Raw genomic sequence first — 23,268 nt, 5'->3', positions numbered from 1 at the left:
GGAGTATTTTTTTTTAACAAGGTTATTTAATTCATATTTATCCCAGTAAGAAAATCAAAACCCGCCTGAAGATGGGAAATAAATAATTTTGCAAATTTTAGTGTTGGATGCCTTTGGATTGAGTTTTAATTCTACAAAGAATTGAACAGTTGTCTAAATTATGTAATAAAAATGCATATATAATCTCTACATCATCCACCAAAAAGGTGCATGAAATAAACATACTGTATCACCTAATTTGAAGAGATACTGTACTTTAATCATGATAATAAGAAATGACACAACAGAAAAAGAAAAGAAAAAAAAAAAATGTCTCAAAATGAAAATGAGAAAACCCTTACTTCTTAATTTTATAGTGCATTTCTTTTGTTTTTGCTACTGCTTTCCTCTCTTCCTTTCTCTTCCATCCAGCATCACAGTACTTTTGGCTTCGTCTATATTTTTTCCTATAAACTTCCATTTTCCTCTGGAACATCTGGCTTACTGCAACTGTGCTGATCAGTCATAAGCTGTGTTCTGTTACATGCAACTTCTCTTTTATGTTAGTTAGCATACCTGCCTATTGCAAAAAAAAACAAAAACAAAAACATATTCATTTTCTACACAGTGGCAGACTACATTTGCTTCTCAGTTATTTATGGTGGCAACTTCCTGGGAGTCACAGAAGCCCATAGTGGTACAGTGTTAGAGAGTGTGCATGCTCACCGTATGCAGCTGTGTGAGAGGTACTCTGAACCTATAGAAATGTTTAAGCAGGTTGTGGCTTATATGATGGCTTGTATTATTCAGATCTCTCTGTGATCGATTCTGCTCGTTCATTTCAGACCTGTGCTTTAGAACAAATTTATAAGTCAATATAATAAAAAAGAAAATTTAATAATGTATGCATTTTTATCCAAATGAGTGACTCATTTTGTGTCTCTAACTCTCATGTGATCTGCTTTTTGACTTTAATGTGTAGTTACATTACTCAGCATTGAATTTAATGTATAATGCAGCCTCTTCCCTTCAATTTCCCCACTGCAGCTTAAAAAAATAATGCTGAATACCACAGAATATGTAGCACAGTTAAGATGACTTACTGATCTTTTCAACAAGAAGCGAAGTGAAACTTGAAGAGGATCTGTGTTGTTTTTCATGGCCATTTATGCCAACATTTTCAGCACAGTGTGGAACTTAATTCTAGCAAAATAATACCAGTAAATGCCATCAAAACTCAGTATCTTAAAACTTTCTCTGTGCTTAAGTGGAATTGTCTAGTAGATCATTTTTCCTCCCCTTTCTCAGCATACAGACGTCAGTTAATTTTTAGTATGGAATAACAGCCCCATGGCAGCCTCATCAGCTGCCATAATTTGTCATTAAAATAAAAATAAAAATTAAGGATGTACCTATTATTATGTATCTTATATGAGGAAGAAAATGATGACAAGACTAAAAGCAAATACAATTTGCTTCAATAAACTTCAGCCTTTGTTAGCAAGCCTGCAAACACCCTTCTAGGGAACAGCCTAAACAAAATTAGGAATAGTTGGCATTAAGAAGAAAACACCTATAACCTGTAAGCAGGCAACCATAAGTGTGGTCTGCTCGTTCTTTAGGTCAAATAAAACTTCTAGATTCTTTCTGTCCTGCTTAACACATCACAAGTAAGACAAATTGGACTAAAAGCAATGGTTTCCTTTTGAGACAACTGGAGTAAAATTTCTTCCATGTTACTAATGTCTGATTAATCACTAAAGACTTTCAAATGGATGGTGTCATTAGTGCTGTGTTTTTTTCCTTCATTTATATGAAAGTTGGGACCTCAGTAGGATGTTCCTTTAACTGCTTTGTGTTATCTATAGGTAGAAATTATCTGGACACTCATGACTGTAAATAAAATCTTGACTTTGCCATCCACAAGTCAACATCTATCACCAAGATTTATAATTTCTGTTATTGTGTTATTTCACTTTTCCTCTAAAAATTACATGTTGAGAACATAACCGCACACAGAAATTTATGAGTACATCAAGCTATGCTCCGTGTCCTAAAAAGCTCATCATCAAAGATAGAGAACTAAAAAGAGGTAATATCGGAGAAAACAGGAAGGGGAGAAGAAAAAGAAAGCTGTAATTTGGGACGAAAAGACAAGATAGATGCTTAAGAAAATAGTGCAGAATTTGAGGGATACATTTTCAGAGAGGCAAGAGAGAAAAAATACCAACTTAGTGACAATGTTCTAAAAGTAATAGAATGTGCAGAGCTGACGAGGCTTAGCTGGGTAGCAGCAGGATTAATAAATGCCTGTTAAATACAGACCAGTGCTCCCTACCGTTTCACCCTTTAATGAGGCTTATTTCCCATATTTTGTTATAGCTGAAATTTTGTGTGACTGTTGACCTAGGCAACTGATATTCTTCAGTACTGTTGAAAAAGCAAAGCCATTTCCTGTTTCATGAAGATGTGGCTAGCAACCATGATTTCTTAAAGTGCTTATGTTGAAACCTAAATAACAACAAAAAATTATATAGGCTCTTTAATTTTGGAATATATGTCCTTCCTTCTTTTCCTATAGAGCTTCCTTTCCACTAGGGCAGTCTGGGGTGCCTGTCTTTCTTTTTCATGGGTTTAATATTGATAAATCGGAGGTGATGAGGCATGAAGACTTTTCTGTACTGGTAGAGGACGGTGCCTAGTTTGTCCTTACTATCACATTTTAGGTATTTTATAATTACTATACATATGCACATTTTATATTGTTTTTTTTAGAATCATATAATGGTTTGGGTTGGAAGGGATGTTTAAGATCATTCAGTTCCAACTCCACTGCTATAGGCAGGGACACCTCCCATAGAGCCCCATTCATCCTGCCCTTCAGTGCTTCCAGGGAGGGGGTATCCACAGCCTCACTGGGCAACCTGTTCTAGTGTCTCACCACTCTCACAATAAAGAATTTCTTCCTGATATCCAGTCTAAATCTACCCTCTTCCATTTTAAAACCATTTCCCCTTGTCTTATCGCTACCTGCCCTTACAAAAAGTCCCTCCCCAGCTTTCCTGTAGGCCCCTTCAGGTGCTGGAAGGCTGCTATAAGGGGCCTCCAGAGCCTCCTCTTCTTCTAGTCATTTCAGGATTTCTGCTATTTTAATTTTATATTAATTATATCCTTTCCTGGGAGTGATTGAGAATCCTTCTGGAATGTTTCATGGCAGCCAGTATAAAAATCAAATTGAATTTGTTGCCTGTAATGTCTGAATGTAGGAATGGGAGGAAGAAAATCCAGATACTGATTGAGAATGTTCTCTCCCAAAGATAGCAGAGATAAAGAAAATAAGTAGCAAAAAGTACTGCTCTTCAGAACACTCCTCACCCCCAAATCAAAGAAATGCCCAGAATATCCTTTTAGATTTTTTTTTTCAGTGTACTTAACAACCTGGTTAATTTTTCTGTATGAATAAATACCTTTCCCCTTGCGCAGCTGCTAAGAATTATCAGCCATGCTAGGCAGTCATTTTTTTCCCCAGTTTAGTCGGCTTCTGTTATGTGGTGCTGCTGTGATATATTTTCTGTCAGGTGAAATTTATACATCGTCCACTTGACAGGAGCAGTTAGCCACAAGGATTTCCTAAGGAGAAACTTCCTGGAGCGCCAGGGAAGGATTATCATTTTTCTTCTGCTCACTATGGACTTTCTAGGCCCTCCTGGCTTTATGGGTTCTCACTTATCTGTCAGCTCAACTGGCCCAACTCAGCACAGCAGCAGGCCCTCCCCTGCATATCTTCTACCAAATGGCAAACTAAAACTTCCTTCTTAGTTCAGACCTGGTTTTTAGCAAGGGTGCAAGGCCGCAAGGTGCAAATGCATTTTAAATTAGATCATTTAAAATAAGTACCAGTGCTACCTCAAATACTTGTAACTTTACTACTTGGACTTGAAGATGTTACTATCCTCAATAATACATAGTAAAATAAATCAGACACACAAAATGGCAAGTTCAAGAACAGGTTATGTTGCTTGCTTATCTTAGGCCTCCTAGAAGAGGAAGATGAAACCAATATCATGCAAGCTGCTGGAATAATCAGTTTCTGCAGAGCTGAGGGTCGGTGTTTGGCAAGAAAACTCCATTTAGAGCAGAATGACATACTTTATGGTAGTCTCAATTTGTCCAGTGTAGAGACTTTTGTATTGTGTCCTGCCCCTTCACCTTTCCTTGTCCCATGAAACAATAAGGGAAAAACAGTAGCTGAAATTCTCTGCAGCAGCTGTTAGAAGCAATTATTCCAACTCTTTATGGAGCTTTCAGAAGCTGCTCCATTGTCTGTCCTTGGTCTTTTCAGGCCTCAGAGCCTTGAGTTTCCTTCTCTCCAGGGAGTGGAGGGGATAAAAAAATCACTCTCCAAGAATGAGAAATACAGATTTCTGTGTCTTCTCAGAATTCTGGCAAAGTTTCCTTGGAAGTCTTGATTGTTTCATGCTTTAACCAGGCTTAAAAAATCTATCTTGGTTGCATGGTCATTTAGGCCATTTGCTTGTGACGTGACTGCTGGTGATGGGTTTCCTGCTGTCACTCTGAAAACTCCAAGTTGTACCTCCTTAGAGATGGGGGTTCAGCTTTGAAAGTACCTATTCTAAACACCTGAACAATCTGCAAGGTAGGTGTCTATCCCTAACTCTTCTAATTAGACTTCTTAATTGGGGTTGTTGATTCCTTATGTAACCTTTAAGATATAAATACTTCGGAAGGCTTCCACAATACAATCAAGATTGCCTGTGTTAGGAGCTGCCTTCTGTCTTCTGCACACAAAAAGAAACCTGTCTTCTCTCGAAGTGGTAATTATATATGCCTGTAAGCCACACAGAACATTTCTGAAGCAACTAGTTGGAAAAATGTGATGCAGGTGTCTGAGCTGAGCTTCACTGTATGCATATCTGTCGTTGAGATTTTATCTTAGTGTTCTCAGAGTGCTCCACCCCTTAACTGGAATGGAAAAACACTCTTCTAATAAAAAAATAAAAATACTCTCATTATAAGCTAGAATACAGATTTTTATCTTCCTTTAATTTGTAGTTCTCTAGAAATTTCCAGTGCTGGTGCACATTCAGCAGAGATCGAATTTTAGTCTTCTGAAAAGAGTATTTTTTAGTCTAGTTTTTGTTTGTTTTTGTGGTTCTTTTTCGTTAACATTTCAAATCTTGCTGAAATTGGCCCACTGTTCAGAAAAGCAGAAAGGGCAGAAGAATAGAAGCAAGAGAAGGATGAAGAACTGAGTTCTGGTTCATGTTTTCAGTTCTTGTTTATGTATGAAAAATGCAGCAGCAGAGATTAAAAAACACTCTGAAATGTTTCTTCTCGGGTGTGCATTTTTGAGGACTGAATATGAGCTCTGGACTGATTTCTCACCTTCTGTCTCCAAAAGCATTTCTTTCTAGGCTGTGAATGACCTATCTTCAACAGAAGATGCAGGATGAGAGAAAGGCCTGTCTCTAGGCAAAGACGTTTTTATGGCCCAAGGCCTGTGTAACATGTTTACTCTGTTTCAGTGCAGTTCTTTCTCATCTTTTTGCACACCACTTGGGAAGTCTGCTGGCTACTGATGTATATGATGCAGAGAAAGCAATATTTTGTCATTAATACATTCTTTTTGGGAATGTATTTTGTATTTGCTGTTGTGATGTGAACTAAAATCTGTCCCAAAGGATTTCCCCAAAATTTAGATTTGTCTGCCTTTTTTGTTGATAAAAGCTGATAATACAAATCTTCTCTTGTCACTTTCTAGGAGAGAAGCCATTCAAATGTGATGAGTGCAACTTTGCTTCTACAACACAATCGCATCTGACAAGACATAAGCGTGTCCATACTGGAGAAAAGCCTTACAGATGTCCCTGGTGTGACTACAGGTAATGAGTCATTAAGTAAAGCATGATGAGAGAAGGGTTAAGGTGATCAGACGAGGTTCATTTGAAGTCCCCAATAAAAATATATTGCCATTAAAACACCATCAGGGCAACGGTAATTGCATATTAAATTAGGAGCTAAATTTAAAAACTTAGTCTTCAGTATTTAAGTATTACTTTGTAAAGAAAAACAAATGATGGGAAACCTTTTAGTGGTAACACCGTAGTGTTGAGTGTTTGTTTCACAGCTGCTCTAGTGCCTGTTAGAATTCTCCACGGTGAGACCACTTATCTGCATTGCCTTTTCAAATCACTTGCAGGTTTGAGATTTTTTCGGTTGAGTTGCAACCATTTCACCAAGACAGAAAAAATCCCCCAAAAAGCTTAGCAACCTCAATACTCATCAGAGTATTTATAATTAGAGGCAACAGGAGCTAGTAAAAGTACTGTAGTACTTCTTCTGATTCAGTTTTCCTTCTCTTTGCCAGCCAAGCTCATTGGATGACAGTGGCTATAGGGTGGTTGCATGGTGAAGTCTCCTTTGCTACACCACAAAAACCCCACGCTATTAGGACAATAGATTTGGTTATCAAAAATCACATGAATGAACAGTTAAGAATGCTGTGCTCATCCCATGTGTCTTTTGTTCATGATAGACTAGTTTACAATGATCTCATCTTCCTTCATAAGCAATTATTTAGTTTTCTTGAACATACTTCTATAGTCAATACCTTGCAGTGAGGCGGATAGTGTAGGTGTATTGTAATACATAGAAGCCATTCATAAGCAGTTTATGAGAATTTATATACAAATACTTTTTTAAAAAGTTGGTATTATATTTGATAAGTGGCATGTGACTGTGTAATTGGACGCATGTGCTGTGATGCATACACATAAGAGGAGAAAGTTAAACATCTGATTATACCGCTGAGCATTTTTTCATTTCTTTTAACGCTGAGCATACAACTGTAATATTCTTTTAGTGTAAGTTTTAATGTACTTTCCTAAAACAAGATTATTGACGAAGGCTAGCCACTCTTGTAATATGCGGTTACAAAGTAGTTATGAGCCACTTTAAAGAAAGCTTCTGTACCGACAGCTCCTGCAGCAATCATACTGTTACTATATAAAAATGTTTGTTGGTTTGTGCATATTGTGTGAATGCATTACAAACTCTTCTTACTGAGCTCCCACGAAGTTACTGCCTAGAACTGTAAAGAATTGCATTCAATAACCTTGGGAGGTGACTTCCATTTATGTGCTTCTTCCTTGGGGTATCACCGCACGCCCTTTTTCATTTCTCCCAAAAATAGAGTGTTTCTCTTGTCTTCAGTGAGTCATTTTAGAAGGATAGGTGTTTTTGTATTTGTCAGAGTGGATATGTTAAAAGACCTTTGCTGAAGGAAGCAAGAGCTTGCAAGCAAAAGCATGGCATGATCTGCAGCAATGAAAGTAAAAGAAGTGCTGTCTCTTTTGGGCTGTGTGTTTGAGAAGGCCTAATCTTGTAGTCATCCACTTTTATAAGCCATCCTGGTTGGGAGCAATAGCCTTATTACAGAATGAAGTAGAGATGGGTTTTGCTGGGTGTGAGCTCCTGACCAATGTCCCACTGCAGTTTGAAGTTTCTTATACTCCCACACTGAGTGGATGCAATTCCCTTGCTCAGTATGGCAAAGTAATGTTCTATTTTGTGAAAGTCAAGAAGATTTTTTTCTTCAGATGTACACTTCTCTGCATAGGATAGAAATTTCAAGAAATGACAGGATTTTTTGTTTTATTATACTGGATTTTGTCAGAGAAGAAGCAAACATAACTCACCCGGTTTATTAGTATTAACAAGAATTCTGTAAAACCCCCTGCCTCCGTATTATTGAAAAATAAATGTTTCATGATAATAGGATGCCAGTTTCCATTCCTCATAGGCCAATTCTGACTCTCTGGAAGCCGGCGTCTAGAGATACCAGCTGATGCAGCTTTGATTCTGCGGGAATCTCATTCTGAGCTCAGCTGAAAAACATCTGGCAGGGATGCAGTAGTGAGAGCCGTTCTGCTGCTGCTGCATACTCACAGAGGTGGTGAGGCACTGTGTAGTGATGAGGAGCCAGTGAGGGGCTGCTGTATTTATTAGCCCAGCAGTCCTGCTTGTGCCTGCCAGTTTCCACAGTCCTGGGATATTAGCCAGCCTTGTTGGCACGTATGTTTTATGTGCTCCATCCACCTCTTTCATTTTTTCTCTCTTGTTTTTGTTTTATTGTATTTTTAAGGGGCTTACATGTTGCCTCCTTGTCAATTTGCCTCCTTGTCAACTCTGACAGTACTATCTATTTTCCTGAAGAGGTATTAGCAGCCCTGTAAATAGTGTCCTTCACACCAGTTCAGCAGACTGTACTTACTCTTGTGAATGTCACCTACAGAAACGTGAAATCAAGATTTTAAATTCTGCTGATCTAGTGATAAAATTCACCCCTGTGTCTAGAGACTGAGCTCTCACTTTGGTGACTTCAGCTCAGCCCATGTGAGGAGAGTTCATCCAGGCTATTTCAGATGTTGCTGTTTAGTGCTGCTTGGTAACTGCAGACTCTTTAATGAGCTTTGTAGTTTCAGTGAGGGGAATATTCTTTACTTTGTGTGTGGATCTGGGGCAGAGTCTTGTTGGCACTACCACAGTGTCTCCTTTCACTGGGAAGTGGAGTGAGCTCTGTATGCCATAAAGTAGTTTGGTACTCTTGATTAAATGGTCTCTGTATACAAGATACTGCAATTATTCTTGTCCAGCTCATCGGTGCTCAGAGGGTTTATAGAGGATGCTGATTTCAAGCTTTTTTATTCTTCGGGTAGAAACTGTGAACTAGTGTGAGTTAGGTGGGTGAAAAATCATAGCTTACCTTAGCTTGAAGTACAGAAAGGCAAACTAGTAAAAGGAAATTTAGGAACCGTTACGAAAATCAGAGTCATTTGTGACTATACAGACTCCTATAACTTTTTTCTTAGCTGTAAAAACTGAAGTGAGATAGACTGTAATAGACTTTGGGGAAAAAGATTCTGGCTGCATGGAACAGAAAAGTGAATTTGTTCCCTGTATAACTCGCAGCATGGGAAAGTCTTGTTTTGACCAGGAAAAGACATGAATGGATGTGGTTATCCCAAGTGAATAATAAATTAATCCAAGGTTTCTATCGCATGGATTTCATACTCTCAATAACATGCATATCCCCAAAAAGGAAATGGGAAATTTTGGTCATTTTATTTCGCTGAGTTGCTTTTATAACCTATGTTTATGAGTGTAAGTAAATGTTCCTGCACAACTGATTTCTTTCACCTCTATTTTTGTACTCAAAGTGCTTAGTATTTATTTTTGCCTGAATCTTTAGCATACTGCTAACAAAAAAACAACCTTTTGCTTCTCTCTATAGCAGTATACAACTTCCACTAATGATCATAATTAGAAATTATATTTTCAGGCTACGTTTTAAACTACAGTTCCTTTTAAAGGAAGAAAAATGTCTATAATAAAATTTTGATTGTTAAAAGTTTAAACTTTGTGGGTTTTTTTGTTTTTTTGGTTTTTTTTTAACATTTGTGTTTTAAAATCAGCTCCATCCTACTTAGACTTAAAAAATAATAAAAAGAAGCACATTTGCATTTACTTTTTTCAAATCAGTGTGTTTCTCCATTCTTTGTCAGTGTGCTTCATCACGCAAAAATATTCATTCACCCCTAATTAAAGTTCCCTGCAATTTTATAATGCAGAATTGGTCTCATAGGGCCCTACACCACTGTTATATATGCAATGCCTATTTTATATTTCTGAGTCATTTACAATACATGCGTTGTGTGGCTAAACTTTGTCGATTGCAGAGTCCTAGAGTAATACTGTCAAAAATACTGTTTGCGTTTTGTGGTGGGACCAGTAAGAAGCAAAGTCAGACAGCTTCATGAAACTGAGTAATGCCAGTGTACTTTTAACTAATTTCTGAAGCTGTTGGTTGTATATTATATGTCCAAACGTTTAAAAGCTGTGATATGTTTAAGGACCAGACTTCAACATGATTTCATAAGTACTAAACTCCTCTGTGGTCAGTGATGTCAATGAAAGGTGCTGATATACAGCATTTTTAAAAACTAAACAAATTTTGTGCCTGTGTCTACAGCAAAGAATTCATAAGGAACGAAGAGTCTCATTTTAGCTGCACATTAAGCTTGAAATATAAGTCCATCTAAGTGTATACTAATTTTCCATGTAAGTATCAGAGCTTCATAGGCAAGTAATAGCTGACATTCAAGGTGTGAGGGAGGGAGGTGCTTAAATACAAAATGGATTTGGATTACTTTGTTGAGGGGTTCAGCCTCAACCTTTAAGTGAAATTTGTTCAGCATTCAGACAATCACCAGCTTAGTTTTGTGTTACAGGAACAGTATTGTTACTTTAACCATGAGTCTGTGGGACAGGTATAATGTTCACATACTCTACACCATCCCTGTGCTGTAATTAAAGTAAATGTCTCTCATTTCTCCGTGACTCCACTGCATGGTTTAATTTTACATGGAGTACCTGCAGTGGTGAGGAGAAGAAAAGGGATGGAGGACAACATCCAGGGGTATGGTGATGTTCCGCAGTCAGAGATAAGAGGGTTTAGAATCTTTATAAATCAAACAGCCAAGCCAGCAAAACAGCATGAATTCCATAAATGCAGCATTCTGTAAAGTATATGACTTGTGAAGGATGCCTTACAAGGCTGAGAATAAATAGCATACATTTTTAATATAATTATGTAAACTAAAATAAATATTTTACATTTATTATGCATAATAAAATAATTAGACAACGTTCTGCGAGGGATTATGGCATCTGAAATTCCAAGTGCAGAAGGATTCATTGCGTACTCTGAGCAGCGGCGGCAGCATGACTTAGGGGAGCGGCTCCACAGGGGCCACTTTTCTTTTTTTGGACAGCATCCCCTGGGAGTTCCTATTTCCCTCTGACTTACAGTATATGTTCATAAGATGTAAAGCCTGGCTTATAATACTCACCAGGATTTGTACCTAAGTCATAAGAATGTGCAAAGTAAGTGTTTTTTTTGTGGTTTTTTTTTTTTTCTTCTTTTTTTCTCACCGTTTATTTTGGTGAATTTAATAACCTTTAGTTGTCTTGATATCACTGCATCAGCTGCACGCTATTCCCTGGTTATATCAAGGATAACTAGGGACCACTTTATATGCTGAGGTAACAGTTTGCACTTATTCACGGCAAAACTTCTACATAAAATGATGAAACAGTGTATTTATCATTCAAATGTTAGCATTAATATGCACTGGTTTCCAGTGAAATTTTATACGTGTGCGCAGGAAATAGGGAGGCTGTACAGCTGTGTGGAGTGTTAGGTTGATGAGGATGCTGAGCAGCAGCCACCACTTCACTGTGGAAGAACTCTTCTTTGTATTTTACAAAAGCAGATTTGGGCAAAAATGTGCTTATACTTTATACTAAAAAGAAATTGCTAGGACAATGATGCATGTATGTAACAGAGCATAGTGGGCCTTCAGGAAGCATTTAAGCTTCCTCTGTGATCCAGAGCAGGAGTTGAAGCTATCCAGTGCACCGTGCTAGCAGCCTTATAAACAAATGAAGATGAAAGTTTAGAGAGAACTTCTGTCAGTGCATGGGCATAGTGCCCAGATGCAAACTCCTACGGGTATTGTTCTGCACTTAGTTTTTAGTAAGCATTCAGATAAAATATTTGATAGTATTTCTATTAATCTGGAATGAAATATACTGTAGCATTGTAGGCTATAAAAGAAAAAACTCTGTAAAAAATCCTGGGAATACAAAAGGTATTATTCCCTTTATGATGTTTCTGTTACTCAAGAAAACTTTTCTTATTCACCTTAGCTATAGCAGATAAAGATTTAAGCTCTACGGAAACATTGTCAGGATTTCTTTTAGTAGTTACTGTCTCCCCTTGCTGTTCACTTTGGTGTTTGGCTCTAAACTCTTCTCATGCGGCCTCTCCCCTGCTGAAGTGATGCATCCTTTTTTGGATCAAAGCCCAGCAAACTTAACCCAAAGCCTGAAGTATTTGGTGGCTTGGAAATATGAATAAGAGCACTTCATGCAGTGGACAGGTTAATCTAATATCTTCTGCCACTGCATTTAATACTCTCTCTGTCCTCACATGTCTTTCTCCCTATTCCATGTAGTTATCACTGTCTTCTCTCTTTCTTCTTAGGGAACATAAATATGTTAATATAAATATACCCATATTTATATTTAATAAATTGTTAATGTTTATAAATCTGGAAAACCTGCATATATTTCAAAGTAAAATAATGTCCAAAGTAAAATAGTGTAAAATAAGGGGGGTCCTGCCACGTCACAGCCTGAATCCCCGCCAACGCCTACAACAAGGTTGTATTTTGATAGTAAATCAAATGTTGGTGTTAAACTCAAGATGGATGGCAAGGCTATGATCTTACAGTAGCTTTCAGCAACCAAGTCTTGTAATTTCCTATTCTTATCCTGGTCCTGATAAAAATGTACAGTTCTTCTTTTATGTCTGCAAATAGACTTTCACTTGTTGGAATAACTTGATCTAAAACTAATTGTGGGTATCATAGAATAAGTAATATGACTCCTTTAGGTAAAAAGTAGTCTTAAGAAAAATGGAAGTGACTACACGTTTTCTTCACTGGTGCCTGAAAAGAGAGAATTTTAGTAAACATTAAAAAAGTTTTCCTTCTTCCATTCCTTAATTCCCATTCCAGTCATTATAAAGAGGCCACAGCTATCTTTGGGGGTGGTCAAAGAATTACTGTTATTGCTCACTACCTCAGTGGTTGTTAGCAATCTTTGAGAAATGTTTTGGTAGGCTTAGAAGCCATCAGAACTGAAACTAATCCAGAAGTATGTTGTGTTATGTATAGTTTATTTCCAAGGCAATATGGCTTTTACTATGTAAAATAGACCACTATATAGACTTTTCTATGTAGCAACTCTGTCTTTGTAGCAACATCCCCTATGCCTCTTCCCATCATATATTGAAAAAAAAAACAAAACAAGATAAAATGTTAGGAAGTAGTAGAAAACAAATTCTGTTCAGAAACAGTTCTAAAAAGAGAGTAGCTCAGTACAAGGGTGAGGGAAATATATTAGGTGTTCTCACTCCAAATGCAAATAAAAATGTTAAAGTAAGAGTTGTTGCACAGAAGATGAAGGAAGGGCAACTAGCAGGTTCTTTCCAGGGGGGACAGTGGAGGAGCTACACTGAAGCTCCCAGGCAGAGCGCATGCCTGGTTATTTATGTTACTTAGGTTATTTGGGTTATTTAGGTTTACTTGCTCCATTTTCTTTTTCCTCAGTCTCTCAAATAATCTTGTATTTATTTTAGAATAAGGTCTTTTAATAAGGAGAAAAAATCAAGGGAAAACAAAACCCAGAATCCAAATCATACATGAAAAAGATTGTCCTGTATTCTTAGATGCTGTAGGATAAAGCTATTGCTTTTCATTTAGCATCCTTGGAGGAAAGGTGAGGTTTCCATGCGGATTACGTACAGCAAGTCTCAGTGTGCATGGAGAAACAAGCTTATACAATATTGCTCTCCCTTCTCCCACTCACACAGGCATTTCTGTGTATTTCCCCACCTCCTTCTGCAAACAAGCTGACATAGGAGGGGAGTGGGAACTGAACAGAATGGGAAATAAGTTCTGCTGTTCACAGCCCAAGAGCAAATCGCTTCCACTTCCTGAAGTAAAGAGGAGGTTGGAAAATGACTTCTGACTCTCAGAAACTGACAGGATCTCCCCACTGCTCTCAGCAGTACACTGGTAGGTTGCTTCATGCCGCAGACCAGCTGATTTGCAGTCTGGTTCTGGTTTGCTTTTCTTTCTTTTTAGGCAAACTGCCCGGTTCACTGTGATGCCTAGAATACAGCTCCGTACACATAGCTGCGTGTTTTTAAATAGCACTTTAAAGTAGCACTTCTACTGATGTTCTTCAGCATTGCTGTCTATTTATATTTCTAGTGTTGATGTCATTACAAACACACACACAGAACTAGAAACTCTGTAGTTCATAATACTGTAAATCTCTTTGTGTTATAATCTCAGAAATAGATCAAGTGGTTCGACTAACATCATAAACCACCTAAGCTTCATCCTCCTAATTTATTGCAATACTATGGGTACAATTAAAATATCCTATTTATACTTTTATATTTATCATGTAGGTACACACTCCTTCAGTCCCTGTTCAGGCTAATTATGGGTTCTCTCTAACAACTCCATAGTTGAGGAGCATCATTTATTCTTCTAGAAATCCAGCGAGGAACATCTTCTCATCCTGAGCTTCCTCAAAGTACTTTAGTTTGAAATTTTCCGCATATCATCCACAGGACAAACACCACATTCAAATCATTCTGAAGTTCTAGAAGTTACTGAGAGAGCATCAAAATGAATTCTTCAGTTCTAATGATTTTTTTTTTTTATTTTTTTTTTTTCATTAGAAAAACACAGTATTTCTTAAATCTTTTTATTACATGCCCTTGGTAAGATACAGAGAGTCATTTTCATTAGTAAATGTTGGAATTATCTGCTATAGGTGTTTTAAAATATAAACAAGCCATTAGTGACCTGTTTTCAGGAAGAAGGTGTGACTTTAGGTAAAAAAGGCAATTGTTATAAGTGAGTTAAAGAGGACTGATTTTTAGCTTGGTGTCCCCAACTTATTCTGAGCCTTGCACCAGACCATCCATCCATCTTCTGTCATATTCTTTAATAACTTCTAAAAATGTTGGCCAGTTTCAGTCAAAATTGACACACCATAGAAGTTGCTGAGATAATTTAAATTCTTCCACCTTTCTTGAAAGAGGTGGATGAGGAAAGGAGAGAAAAAAGCCACTGAGGAACAGACGGGCAAAATTCAGCATTCATGCCTTCTCCTCTCTTACAACCAGGCGGTGTGTTGCAGCCTCGCCATCTAGCACAGCTGTTTTGTTGGCCTAATGGGAGTTTCTTGAAGGATGTGTTGGGGAGCTGCTGTTGTTGCATTGGGAGATTTAGTTAACAGAGCAAGAATACATAGGAAACCATGCTTCAGTTGTTACAGTGCTCATCCATCAATGTGTTTGAGCTCAAAATTAACTGCTTCGAGTTGTCAGGACAAGTCACTTTAAAAAAATGTTCAAACTTAATGGACATTTTTAAGGATAAAGAGAATACACTCTGCTAGCTGTATTTTTCCTTATAAAAGAAATTATTTGGAAGGGATTTATAGCCCTGAGATGGAGAGCCCTGACATTTCTTTTTCAGTTGATGAGTAGAAAGAATCTTCCCATTACAGATATTTCCCACACTTCTTTTCAGGTGACTTTACTGATGAGCTGTGACATAACACATAGGTCTAGAGAAGAAAAATTTGACCAAATACAAAATGTTTGTACATGCTTTTAGTGATAATGAGCATCCACAAATTCTCGTCTCTCAGAGGGTCCAGAGGTTCTGTACCTATTTGGAATTCCTCCTTTCCCTTTAGGTGACTAAATGTGACTTTCATCACATTTTAATTTGAATTTTAATTACCCAGCCTTTAAGATTTTCATCAGCACTAATAAATTATAACACAGTCATCTTATACAGTATTTAGTTGATTGATATTTGTATGCTATAATCTAGTCATTTTGAGAAGCAGAAGAAATGCTTTCAAGTAGAAGAAAGGTTTTGAAGACAAAGGATTCTGCGCTAGATTTGTTCAAATCTGTGTCAGACCGTAGAGGGAAGCCCTAAATCCAAGCCTTTGCTACAGCAAAGCAGGTGGCTGCTATCCATTCTGTTTGGAAAATACACAGCAACATCAAATCAGGCAATTGTCCCTTATGTGCAGCCAGTGAGTGCAGCAGGGAACAACCATGTGTTGCCTATGGTGGTGCAAGAGATAAGACATATTTACAGCATTGGGTGATGATAGCTCTATTAACGCCCTGGGTACATTTTGAAAGGTAAATGCAGTATTTGTTTATTCTGGGTGAGTTTTTGTCCAGCCTCATCTGTTCTTGGCTTACTTTCTTATATTTGAATTTTATTTATTTTTTTTTATTATTATTATTATTTTTCTCAGACCATGTTACAACTTGCTACAGAAGAATCTTCATGTTCTTTTCCTGCTCTCAAGTGCTCATTTTTAGCTTCAGCTCAGCAGTAGTACGGAAGGGGTACTGTAACAGGAAGGGTGATGGCTCAGCTTCTCTCCATCTAAGCATCTCTGTTCCATTGCTCATCTAGGAGTCAGCTCTCCCTGAAAGAAGGGCTGGATAGTGTCTGCTGTTATGGGACTGATGCTGTAAAACAAAAGTAAAGGCAGATTGAAGTCCTGGCCCCACAGATATTAATCACATCACATCTGTGAAGTCATGATTCTCCACCTGTCATAAAGTACATGCTTTTTAAGACAGAAATGGAAAGCCAGGAAGTTGCTAACACTTCACAAGACTTTGTACCCTGAAAGATATAAATGTTAAGCTAAGCAAGTAGACTGTGGGATCAGGAACTGAAACACTTCACAGGTGGGATCCTGATCCCCTAAATCGTAACATATAAAAATCCATTTACCTCTTTCTGAATTTCTGTGTTCCCTGTCTACTGAGATTGCAAGTTCTTGAACAGCTAAGTGAAATGACTGAGACCTGCATAGAAGAGTTAGTCCTGGGGAGGTGGTATCTCTGACTCAATATTGTTAGTAAACCCTTTAGGGAAGCAGGCCTATTATTGTATTTTTGGGGTATATGTTAAAGGCCTGAAAACTAGACAAACCAAGATTCATTTAATTAATAGCAGCTATGCCATTCAAAGCTTGATTCTAATTAGTATTTAGGATTTCAAGATGAGAGGACACAGAACTGGCTCTTGGGAGCCAGCCGTTTGGATTTTGTAGGAAATTTATATAGGGATCATAAATGAAAACAGAAGCGTAATGGCAAAAAGAGGAATTAGAAGTTCTTTAGGTTTCTAGCTGTTCCTTGCTGCTCATTGGCAGAATTTCAGAAAGAAAGAGTGTGTGCAGGATATTTAATGCCAGCTAATACACTTTTCAGGGACTCAGGAAAATTTGATTCAGCCCTTATGAAGATAAGGGCAGCCCAAAACTCAGGATTTCTGTTTCCAAAATTAGTGCCTTGATTTATAGAAGGCTAAGGAGGTATAACCAGTGCTTTCTTTTCCTGAGCAGATAGGAGCTCCTGATGCTTCACATAGGTTACCTACACTTATTTTTAGAAAAAGGAGGCACCTAATTTAAGCAAATCTTGAGACCTACATTAGGTCTCTCCTATTTCCACTAACTGTTTTGGTAAATGGGCTCAGTTGTCTTCTAGTACTGCCATGCCCAACAACATACCCGAATCAAACAAAATCATAATATCATAGACTGGCCAGGGTTGAAAAGGATCTCAGAGTTCATCTAGTTAAAACCCTATGCTGTGGGCAAGGTCACCAACCATTAGACCAGGCTGCCCAGACTTGAATGCATCCAAGGATGGGGCATCAAAAGCTTATTTCTATCCTATATTACAGATGTGGTCTTTCCTTTTGCCTGTTTTCTGATTGTCACATCCTTTTCAGCATTCAGACTGTAGTGTTTCTGACTTTTCTCTGCTTCTTCCATGCAATGAGTGGCATAACATCATTCTGTAATGGTATCCTCTCAAGTCAATGACTGAGCAGTGGGAACATACCAGTTTTCTTGGAGCCAGTCTTCACATCATAAATACAGGATTGCATTTCAACACAGGAGTATAAGAAAGCCTGTACCCTTTTGGTGAAACCCTACTGTTGCCAAGACTGTGATAGTCTTTAATGGCTAAAACCTCAAAGAAGCTTGAACAGCTGGAAGCCTGCATTCAGTTGAAGTGCAGTTTCAGTGCCTAATTCCCATAGACTCCTTAGCAAATCTAATCTCTCATTGCTAGGACTAGTAACCCAATACCTTTCATGAGAACTAAATGTATATAAATAGATTTTTCAAATACTTCAGTCTATGCGGTCTTAAGCACTGTCAGGATCAGCCTTGGCTGTTTTAGTCTGGTATTGTTATTAAACCTGACCTTAGAATTTGTGTCTCTCTGAATGCATTTCTGACTGCATTTTTGTTGTTGTTTTTCTTTTGTTTTGTTTTTTATATTGTGTCATTATTATATAGCTGGAGAAAGGGTAGCACAAAAAGCAATGGATCTTAGAATGCAAGCTAAAATATTTAGACTGTTTTCTTTAAAGCACAGCTTTCTAATCTATAACCAAGAAGTATCTAGAAAGAAATGATACCAGGATATTATGAGCATCTTCTTCTTTTACTGTTCACTTCATGATAGTAAGCTGCTGTTCTGCAAACCAGTGGAAGTACCCCTGATATATTCAGTCTATTTCCATCCCCTAAGGAATGAAAAAAAATAACACAAACCTGTATGCATCCATTTGGTAACAAAAAAGAAATAATTATACGTATAGCTTTCTGCGTACATTCCTACTATTTACTTAATTTGTGCTTACTTTTTGGAAAATGCTTGGATTATTTATAATAGTTACACAGCAAACTCCTATGGCCTCTAAAGAGGTATGTGGATTAATGATGTCTCAAAGAATTGTTTTACAAGAGTACTGTGGTATTTTTAGAATGTGTGCTTAGTTAAAACAGTCACTAAAGGGATGTTATTCACATAGACAGCATCTTTTGTAAAGAACCTATGGGTGGTTTTGTGGGTTTGTTTTTACTGATTCTGCATTCTAACTTGATTCCGTAATGTTCTTCTGTATACATATATATGACATTAAGCCTATGAATATGTCTAGATGTTCTAAAGTTAGTTGTTGCGACTGTAGTGCAAAACAGATTCAAAAGAATCTTTTGGTTTTATATGAAAGGTGAGGACTGTGGGATTCTGTTCCTTTTTTTTTATTATTTGTTTTGGTTTTTGTTTTGTTTTGTTTAAGAGTGGAATATATGTTTTCTTTAGCTGTAAAAGCACAATCAAGGCAACATGATAAGTGAGTCAGTGTTGTAAAAGTAAAACTAATTTTGCCTTCACTCACATGAGCTATAGAAGGAGGAAGCTTTATTGTCCCTGGGAAGGTGATAAGGCAGAGTAATTGTATATTATACTGTCCTGGAACATCTGCCTGAAGACTGTTGGAGCAATTCATCTATCATGGACGATACAGCATGTTTTGTCTTTCTGCTTTAACCCATCCCCACTGCTGGTCTGCACGAAGGTTTTGATAGGGACTGTGCCTGGGCTGGGGCTCACATTAATCAGTCCCCTTGTTCAACACTCCAGCTGACATAATTACAACCTGCGCACAGCAGTTATTCAAGTCGAGTCCTTGTCACTCGTGGTGCGAAACTACACAGCTCAGATCCCGAAGGAGATTGCCTTATCACACAGAACAAGGGCTCACAGGAGTTGAAGAGAATAGAAATGGGAAAATGTCTTCCGGGAGTACTATATATTCCTTTAAAATAAGACATTTGAGAGACTTACAAGGGACAAAGGGAAGCATTGTGCAAGGTCTGAAATGAACAGGTTATTATTTTTAAAAGGATTACACAGGCCATTTTTGTGAAATGGACATGGATTATTAAATAAATTCAGTGGTCTCTCTCTCTCTTATCATTCAGTGACTCTGCCCTATTAGTTTTCTTCAGAAGTGATAAAATAGTTTTTGACTTGTATAAGCTTTAAGTATCTCTCAGTAGAAATCATCAGAACACAACTAATAAAAGTGCACGTATTATATCACTAAAATTGGCACACACATAAGGGAAGGTCCACGAGAATCAGAGTTAAGGGTGAAGGAAGAAGCATGCAGAAGGACTTTCAAAGATGAGCAAGTTCATTAGTTTCTGCTCTAGCATGATATGGGAATGTGAAAGATGAAGCCAAAGAACAGGTTTCATATTTTACCTTTCCCTTTTCTCAGGTTAACCCTCTGTGGTCAAAAAGGCAAATCCATACCACAAACTATACCAAATAAAAGGGAGTTATTTTCATGTAATATGGTATATTGTTGTTGTTGTTTTTCATTAGGACCAAATCTTTGCACGTATGATCAGAAGGCTTTTCCTTGGTGATTAAGTTATTTTCTTCTTGGGTTTCTGTCAGCTTTCTGAAGCAATACACTTCAGGCAATTCCTGTGCTTCTCAGTCAAGACTTAGTCTTGCCATGATTTCTCATCTAGTCAAAATACTATATCTAGTATTCAGACATAGTTTCGTGTAGTTGAAAGAACAGTAATGATTTATTCATATAATGGTTTATTTAATTTGAGTGGTCCAATATGAAACAAATAATTTTACAAGACAACTTATCTGGGACTTTGAAGTCTGAAGAAGTGCCAGAAACACTTATCAGTACCAGAAAACCTTATATATTTTGCTGTGTGTATGTGCACTAGGTACGCTAGGTAATTTAAATACATAGTTCAGCACTTTCATTCAACTCTATTCCATCCAGTATCCCTTAGTAAATTGTGTAGCATGCTGAACTTGATGTGTTGCTGTACTTTGAAAACCTGCCTATGTGAAAACTACAATTTCTTACTGATCTGTAGGACATCCTTACAGGCAGATGTACTCTCAAAGGAACAAAGAATAAGTTTTGCTGCTTCCTACTCTCAAAACAGAATTTCCTTGGGTGAATGATGACTGTGAAGTAAGCTGAAAGTACAGAGCCAAATGCTGCATTTACTTATTTTTGTGCAGACAATGGCATTATGAGGACATAATGTGAAGAGAGTGATGTTTCTCCGATATATACTTTCAAGGCAGATCTCAGATCAGCCAATCAATCATATCTCCAGTGAAAGAACCAAATTTGACTTTCAGAACATAAGGTGGTTTTGCAGTATTGACAGCCAGGAAGGATATATTTTAATTTGCAGACTGAACAAATTTCCATGACATCATGGTAACAATAAATGTCTGACCTCACAATGACATTTTTCAGACTTAAACTGTACTTCTTATAGACTTTGAGCCTGTAGAAAGCCTTAAGCTCAGCCAGTCTGACCTTCTACGTAAAATAAACTGCATGTTTTTTTTCCACTTTGCTCTGTACTGAGCCTCCCGTGTTTGACTAAATTTTGTCTTTTAGAAAGATAGTCAGGTTGGATTTGAAAAGATCTAAAGTTGGAGAAGCCATTCACCTTACATGGAGGGCTAATTGCTGTAATTGCTGAAGAAATTCTGCTTTATTTCTCATTTGATTTTAACTATAAGTCCTAGTTATTATTTTTGGTTTTGCCACAGATTTTCTCAAAGTATCCCTTAATCACGCCTTCATTCTGCTACTCGTTTCCCAGGCTCGAACGTAACAAGTTTTTCAGAGTTTTTCAATTTTGGTTCCTTCCTTTCCTCCTCCCTCCCTCAATTTGTATTTCCATTTATAACCATTTTGTAGCTTTTTGTGTCCTTTCTAAATGGTAGGCAGTAATGTGGGAAGTAGATACGCTGTAATTAGTTTCTTCTTTTTCACAGAAAGAACACTGCATCCTTACATTTGTTTGCTACTTTCTTGTTTATGCTTCTAAAGATTACATGGAACCTTTGTTCTTACAGCATCACACTGGAAGCTCACCTTAAACTGTTGTTTCACTAATCCCTAAATTCAACCTTCATGTTTTTCACTGTATTCTATCATTCTATGGTTTACTTGCATGCTCTGTGCAGAGGCATGAAACCTGATGCATGGCTTTGATTGAACAGACCTAGCTTCTGAAAGCATTCTACTCGCTATGACTTGTGTCATTAGTAATAATCAGGATTTTTTAATATACTTTTGACATGCATAACAAAAGTGCATCTTTCAGACAATTAATGCTTATTCCAAAGATAAATTGGAACATTTGAAATGAGGAAGAAAATGACCATCTCTTTTTGCATGGGGGGGGGGGGGGGGGGGCAGTCAGGCTGGGATACAGGGCAAGAAGAAGCAATATATTAGCATTAAAACAAAACCTACTTTGAACAGAGATTGTACAGACCACAGTGCCCTGGATGTGAATCCAGGCTGCAAAGCAACAGGATTTGCCCTCTAGGGAGCCGTGTTGTCACTAAAATGGCTGAAGGAACTGACACAAAGGCCATTTGGAAGAAGTGCCATCTGCATCTCTGATTGACAGGCAGCCTTTAGGGTCTGCTGCTATCCTTTCTGACTCCAGCAACATTAGGAATCCAGATTCATCTCATTGCAGCCTTTAAACTCCACACCCTTTCTTAGGCTCCATCTGCACTTTTATATTTGAGAAAATACTTTATAGGTTCTGAGGATATACAAACAGACTCTACAGAATTGTTCAGTAACTTTATGTGGTCATTAAAGGAAGTACAATAGGGGAAAAATTGATGTTGAAAGGGAAAGTGTGTCTTCAGTTAAATTCCTTCTAGCTTTTTGAAAAAGTGGATGCTTTCCATGGCCTCATTTCAGCAAGATATTTGATCATGTTCATAAATTTAAACTTGTGAGTCATCCTTTTCAAGTCACTGGGGCTGCTTGTGCTTAAGCTGCACAAGTGCCTAACTACCTTGCTAAATCAGGGCCTATGATGCTTAAAGCCCGGTCTCTGTCCTTATACCACTGCAGAAATGCCATTTCTCAGACCAACTTCTATTTTATGCCATCTGCTCCACCAGGAACAGAAAGGGGGAGGGAGGAAGCCCACGAACAATGGAGTGATTATTCTCCATTACTGTGAAATAGATGAACTCCACCTGCTATTGCTGCCACTTAAACCTTGGCTGACACGGTGCAGCAGCGTGCTGCATGCAGCAGGCCTCAGCTTCCCTCATGCTGAAGGCAGTCCTTGCCGGGAGGCCTGTGAGCCCAGCCATGGCAGGGCTGCCTCTGTATGCAGGGAGGCTGAAGTCTGCAGTCCTGTTAAATGTTAGGGAGAGTTTTCAGCAGGAGGCTTTGAAAATGTACTTTATTTTCTTTTCCTCAAGAAGCACATGCCCTGCCTCTGCGTCCCCCTTCCACCTGCTCCTCCTCCCACTTCTAGTGGTAGACATAACTTCTAGCTTTCTGTCTGAATGATTCCTGTTAATCTCTTCCTGAAGAAAGCAGAGATAATAGGAACATTTAGGGCAGGAATGCATTATTCCCTTGCAATGCAAGGTTATTTTTGGCAAAAATAAAACTTTCTTTATGTACTGAAGTGTTGTGAAATAACTGAAAATTCATGCATTGGTCTCATCACCAGTGCTGTTCTTGTACATTGGTTGTTCACAGTGTAGGGTTGTAACCTGCCTTACAGATTCCTAGCAGTTAAGCTAAACTAGACCACTTCTTATTTCCCCTTAGAATCAGAATTGCCCTGGAGTTGCCTTTAAAGGAGTGTGTTTTGGCTGTG

The 23,268-nt window shown here is 37.9% G+C and overlaps 1 protein-coding gene across 1 annotated transcript in view; it reads left to right on the top strand.

Annotated features, from left to right (window-relative positions):
- The window catches only part of ZNF407 (zinc finger protein 407), a 330,452-nt gene that overhangs the window by 203,178 nt on the left and 104,006 nt on the right, over window positions 1-23,268 (top strand). Inside the window, exon 7 of the mRNA XM_015855154.1 lies at window positions 5,762-5,882. Within this exon, the coding sequence (XP_015710640.1) occupies window positions 5,762-5,882 (121 nt within the window). The remainder of the gene's footprint in view (window positions 1-5,761; window positions 5,883-23,268) is intronic.

Source organism: Coturnix japonica, chromosome 2, assembly GCF_001577835.2.
Source record: "Coturnix japonica isolate 7356 chromosome 2, Coturnix japonica 2.1, whole genome shotgun sequence".
NCBI lineage: Eukaryota > Metazoa > Chordata > Aves > Galliformes > Phasianidae > Coturnix > Coturnix japonica.
Note: the sequence above shows the minus strand (reverse complement) of the source record. Positions and strands in the feature narration are given on the sequence as shown.